The sequence below is a fragment of the Oncorhynchus gorbuscha genome, linkage group LG12 (assembly GCF_021184085.1).
Source record: "Oncorhynchus gorbuscha isolate QuinsamMale2020 ecotype Even-year linkage group LG12, OgorEven_v1.0, whole genome shotgun sequence".
Lineage (NCBI taxonomy): Eukaryota > Metazoa > Chordata > Actinopteri > Salmoniformes > Salmonidae > Oncorhynchus > Oncorhynchus gorbuscha.
The window spans coordinates 35,636,810-35,643,164 of NC_060184.1; the positions used below are offsets into that span (position 1 = coordinate 35,636,810).

Here is a 6,355-nt window from a genome sequence, read left to right on the forward strand (position 1 = left end):
ATGCTTGACCGGGTTCAAATCCAGGCTCTGGCTGGGCCACTCAAGGACGTTCAGAGACTTGTCCTGAAGCCACTGCTGTATTGTCTTGGCTGTATGCTTACGGTCAATGTCCTGTTGGTAGGTGAACCTTTGACCCAGTCTAAGGTCCTGAGCGCTCTGGAGCAGATTTTCATCAAGGATCTCTCTGTACTTTGCGCTGTTCATATTTCCCTCAATCGTGACTGTTTCCCAGTCTCTGCTGCTGAAAAACATCCCCACAGCATGATGCTGCCACCTCCATGCTTCACTGTAGAGATGGTGCCAGGTTTCCTTCAGACATGACACTTTGCATTCAGGCCAAAGAGTTCAATCTTGGTTTCATGAGACCACATAATCTTGTTTCTCATGGTCTGAGAGTCTTCAGGTGCCTTTTGGCAAACTTCAAGTGGGCTGTCATGTGCCTTTTACAGTGGCTTACATCTGTCCACTCTACCATAATGGCCTGATTGGTAGACTGCTGCAGAGATGGTAGTCCTTCTGGAAGGTTCTCTCAACTCCACAGAAGAACCCTAGACCTCTATCAGAGTGACCATCGGGTTCATGGTCACCTCCCTGACCAAGGCCCTTCTCCCCTGATTGCTCAGTTTGGCCAGGCGGCCAGTTCTAGGAATAGTCTTGGTGGTTCCAAACTTCTTCCATTTAAGAATGATGGAGGCCACTGTGTTCTTGGGGGCTTCCAATGCTGCAGAAATGTTTGCATCCTTCCACAGATCTGTGTCTCGACACAATCCTGTCTCGGAGCTCTACAGACAATTACTTCGACCTCATTGCTTGTTTTTTTTCTCTGACATACACTGTCAAGAGTGGGACCTTATATAGACAGGTGTGTGCCTTTTCAAATCATGTCCAATCAATTGAATTTACCACAGGTGGCCTCCAATCAAGTCGTAGAAACATCTCAAGGATGATCAATGGAAACCGGATGCACCTGAGCTCAATTTCCTGTTTCATAACAAAGGTTCTGAATACCTTCTGTAGCTCAGTTGGTAGAGCATGGCGCTTGTAACGCCAGGGTAGTGGGTTCGATCCCCGGGACCACCCATACGTAGAATGTATGCACACATGACTGTAAGTCGCTTTGGATAAAAGCGTCTGCTAAATGGCATATATTATTATTATTATTATTACTTATGTAAATAAGGTATTTCTGTTGTTGTTTTTTATTTATTTTTACTGTTTTTGCTTAGTCATTATGGGTGTATTGTATCTAGATTGCTAAGGGAAAACATTTATTTAATCAATTTTAGAATAAGGCTGTAACATAATAAAATGTGGAAAAAGTCAAGGGGTCTGTATACTTTCCGAAGGCGCTGTATACACTGTGTGAATCTGATTCCTACGTTTTTGTTTAGCTATCCATCCCCACACTTCTCTTTTGTAAGTGTTTGTCTTTCTTATAGTAATTTACGGATGCAGTAATAAATTAACAATAATCCAATCCCACATGTATTACGGGGTATAGGTTCAACCATTTGACCTGAATGTATTTCTCTGGCATTCATTCCAGTCATAAATGAGATTTTAGATTACACTTCTGTGAAGGGTTAATAAAAGGGGAGGGTTTAATGTACAAACCAGAATCCCTTCATTATATTACATCATCCGCAAAATTTGTTTAGGAGCAAGGCAAATCTTCAATCATTAACTGTTTTTCTCATTTACTTTCTCAAATTTGGTTTGGATGGGATTCGAAGTTATGCTGCAAGGAATATTAAAGGTGAAAAATAGTCTTTAATCTTATCTCAATCCGAAACTGACAGGCCACGGTCGTCTGCGGCAGCGAATAGCCTAAGGTTTCAGGGCTCGACTCGCTCTTTCTTCAAGCAAAGCGGTTTTGCGATCGGGAAAGCCCTTATAACTGCGCTGCATCAGATAGGCTATAACCAGACTACATCAGGCACCATATTTTGCAGCTGGGGAGTAAGCCTATTGTACGAGTAAGTATGTCATTAACTTTGGCTTTTGTAGTTTTGTAGTTTATGCGTTTGTTCTTTAGGTCGTTACAAATCGTATTGTTTGTTTCAAAACTAGATTTTTGATTGCAATAATAGGATAAGGAAGACATTATTTAATTGTTGAAGTGGTTCCATGGATACAAATGAAGCTGCTCACAGTATACAAATTATGGCGCACAAAAGTAATTACACAATCAACACAAATCCTCTGATAGCCTATAGCACACATTAGATGGTATAAATCAAATAGATCATTATCAATATAAGTATATTCTTAAAAGTCAGAATACAGTGGTGAAAACGCTAATAGCCACATCCACAATCCACTGTCTCAAACATTTGTCGCTGTTGTGTATATTATGTTTGGAAGAGGTAAATACATCTCGATGCAGATGCGCATAATTTCCCCACCTCTCCACAGATGATGCACCAGCACCTGTTGAACCCTGAAATGAAGATGGACAAAGGAAAACAGGATTGTGTCCTCGGTGATCCCCAGTTTCCTTGCGTGGCATCATCCACCCGCCGTGTTGCTGCAAGGGAAATGCCTTTCTTTTATATTCCCCTCTGATCAAATGAAAATGAATAAGAGACCAGAGGAGATAGCATACGTGACAATCCAGAGTTTCATTTTTATTTTTTATTTTTTTTCACCTTTATTTAACCAGGTAGGCCAGTTGAGAACAAATTATAATTTACAACTGCGACCTGGCCAAGATAAAGCAAAGCAGTGCGACACAAACAACAACACGGAGTTACACATGGGATAAACAAACGTACAGTCAATAACACAATAGAAAAGCAAAAAAATAGGCCGTAGTGGCGAAATAATGACAATTTCGCAAAATAAACACTGGAGTGATAGATGTGCAGAATATGAATTGTATTGCCTGTAGTGGCCCTAGCCCAAGGGACTGGAAGAGATCATTAAGTGGTGATTGCCATCAAACCTATTGACTCTTATATTACCTCTTGTTTCAATATACTGGACTTGTCTGATTTAACTAGAATATTATTTAAAAAATACATAGATCAGAAACCCGTGCGTTCTGATAATGGATAACAGTGCCCAGTGCATCCCAGACTTGTGCCCACACAGAGTTGATGCTGATACACCACCTGCCTGTCACGAGAAAGAGCAGGTGGACAAAATGGCTTTGCTGATGCAGGACTTCGTTGGAAATATACCCGAGATAACAGATCCAGACGAGAATCAAAACTTTGGGTACCAGTGTATTACGGAGACTAATAGACCACTTGTTGAAATGGACAATGGAGGGATGGGTCTTGGATTTTATAATGGTAGCCAACCAAGGAATGGCTCAGGAAATGCAAATGATGATCAAAAGCATATGTCATTAACACATTGCAATAACCCACAGCTCAACAAAGAGCAGCCCTGTTCAATAGAGCGCGATGCGGTAGAGGATAATTGCCGCGCACAGGCTGACGTGGCGCACAGCCTGGGATATTCCGTCTGCTGCCTGGATGACGAAACGCAAGCACAGAGCACCCCTCTCGTGTGTGAAGTCAGCGGAGGAGCTGTGAAATATCACTGTCTGATTGATAAAGCGAGTTTCCAGGTGGAGCATAAGGAGGGGAGCTCTGCGTCTGTCACCTATTGTATCGCTGCAGAAGCGCTGACAATACATCAGCGCGGACAGACAGGCAGTGCGGGACAGAATGCTGTGTGGCGAGAAAGCGACCCAGACGCTACACAGGGAAACTCAGCACTGCAGTCGAGGCAGGAAGGATGTGGATATGGAAACGGAGTCTTTGCTTCTAAAGAGGAGACGGATTTAGTGATTGAAGTGTCTGGAAAGAAACTTGGAGCGCATAAAGCCGTTTTGGCAGAGAAAAGTGACTATTTCAAGGCGCGGCAGTCCCGAGACGTATTGCGAGTGAAGGGGGTGAGTTTTAAGACTTTGACCATTTTGGTGGATTACATTTACTCATGCCGAATGGAGGTTAGTAAGGATAATATTGTAGAGGTCATCACCGGAGCTAAAATATTACAAATCCCCTGCGCGGTTCAAGCTGCTCTCGATACAATGTCGGAGCAGATTACCGCCGAGAACTGCTATGATATTTTGACAATAGCCAAAAAGCAACGTCTCAGCGAGTTGAAGGAGAAAGCCTACAAGTACATGAGTGACAATTTCTTGCAAATACTGCGGGATCCCGGTGTCTATGGGCGTTTGACCGGAGGGGAGAGAGAACTAATTATCACCAGGAGAATGGAGGGAAAGAGGGCGTTGATGGTGGCTGAAATCAACGAGGTGTATGACGGCGCCGGGAGCAGACCTACAAGTCGTGAGAACAGTCGCCCTCAGAGCCCTCTATCCACAGTGTCCCTGAATGAGAATCGTGTGATCTACTATTACAACACGGAGACAAAGGACTGGAAAGTGCTGACGAAGATGCCGGATGAAATCAACACAAAGGGCTCTGGGATATGCACCATGTACAATTACCTATTCGTGGCAGGTGGAATCAAAAGGCAGGACGACAAAGGCAAAGTCTCGGACAAGGTGTTCTGCTACAACCCACTCACTGACAGCTGGAGCGAAATTCGACCGCTCACCGAGGGTCGTTCTCAGCTCAAACTGGTGGCCATGGACGGCTACCTGTTTGCAATCGGAGGGGAATGTCTCTTTACGGTGGAGAAATATGACCCTCGCCTGGATAGATGGCGCCCAGTGGCGCCACTACCAAAAGGGGCTTTTGCTATTGCGCACGAGGCAACAACCTGCAATGGAGAGATGTTCGTGTCCGGAGGCTCTCTATTTTATCGTCTGCTAAGATATGACACTAAAAGAGACGACTGGGAGGAATGCCCGTTCAACAACAGCAGGAAGAAATCCACCGACATGGTGGCATTCAAAAACTTCATCTACAGGTTTGATGTCAACCGTGACTACGGTGTCAACGTGTTCAAATATAACACCGTGGTAAAGATATGGCACAACAGTGCGTCCCTGGAGCAGACCAACCCCTTGCCCTTTCGCTGTGCTGTCATTGGCAACACCATTTACTGTGTGAACAAGTCCCAAACATTGCAGTTTGTTGTGGAAGAGGAGAATGAACAGTTTTTGCCTGAGGCACGGGCACTCAAAGCACCTGTAGAGACAAAAGGTGCCCTTGTACCATTTGTCCTGGCTCTTCCCAAGACAGCCTGAGACAAATGCACAATAATGACCTCTTTGGAGACTCACTAAAAGTGGCCTCAGAATTGTCATATGAGGACAAAATAGGTTGTGTTTGATAAAATACCCACAGTGCACACAACATAATTTCAACATGGATAATTGGGTAATATTTAGTTGAGAAGTTGATAAATGAGATTTGTCAAAAGTGAGTTGAATTTCCAATGTGTTATCACTCACGATGCTTTCAACCATCTAAAAGCACAACCAAATTCCAATGGAAAAAAGATGTCTGATTTTTGCTTTCGTTGCCATCCAAATGGCTATCACTGCGCATTCAACCATTTAAAAGCGCTGCAAAGTTCAAATGGGAACGCAATATCAGATATTTTAGTTAGTTCCATCAGTGCCACTGACTTAGTCTGGCTTTATCCCAGTTTGTCAACAAATTAATAATTGATATGTTGGATTCACGTCTCCATCTCAACCATAAATCTAAGTTAAAGAGTACGACTAAATCAAATCAAACTTTAAATGCACTTCAAATGAAGTTTTATGAGATTTAGTCCTATTCTTTAACTTAGATGTATGGTTCCGCCCAGCCTATATATTTTTTCTGATAGCAGATATTATACTGATCAGTTCATTTGCATATTTATAATTAGTAGGATAATCTGTTTTAACAAACCTTTATTATATTTGTACTTATATATTGTATATTGTTTGTTTGTGGTGTGGTTTTCATATAAACCCTTGGGCTTCCAACCACACCTGAACACACACCGGTTTTTATTTTTTAAATTTGTTTTCATCTGTATATTTGTCTATTACTTGTTTTCTTTTGTGCAAATAAATAAATAAAATAAAGTTATAATGTTGAATATCTGACATTGCTGAAAGGTACAAATTGAACACATTTTATACAAGGTTTGTCTATGTTTAAATTTGGTTACCATAATGACATAATCCTGTGGTTTTAAATTCCATCCTCAAAACAACAGTCAGTGACTTTTTTCAAATCCAACGCATTTTCCACATACAGTGCCTTCAGAAAGTATTTACACCCCAGAGTTTTTACAAATTTTGTTGTGTTAAAGCCTGCATTTAAAAGTTACACTTAGATTTTTTTTTGCCAATGGCCTGCACACAATACCCCATAATGTCAAAGTGGAATGAATTTTTTACTAATTAATTAAAAATGAAAAGATGAAATGT

General features: G+C 41.9%; 1 protein-coding gene across 1 annotated transcript; it reads left to right on the plus strand.

Moving 5' to 3' along the window:
* Positions 1 to 2,743: 2,743 nt before the first annotated feature.
* LOC123990940 (kelch repeat and BTB domain-containing protein 11-like) lies at positions 2,744 to 6,018 on the plus strand. The gene has a single exon (XM_046291972.1). The coding sequence runs from the start codon at positions 3,050 to 3,052 to the stop codon at positions 5,171 to 5,173; it is 2,124 nt and encodes a 707-aa protein (XP_046147928.1). The 5' UTR covers positions 2,744 to 3,049; the 3' UTR covers positions 5,174 to 6,018.
* The last annotated feature ends 337 nt before the right edge of the window (positions 6,019 to 6,355 follow it).

What these genes read in the sequence shown, in the direction of transcription:
- LOC123990940 (XM_046291972.1), top strand. Translation starts at nt 3,050, where the DNA reads ATGGATAACAGTGCCCAGTGCATCCCAGACTTGTGCCCACACAGAGTT.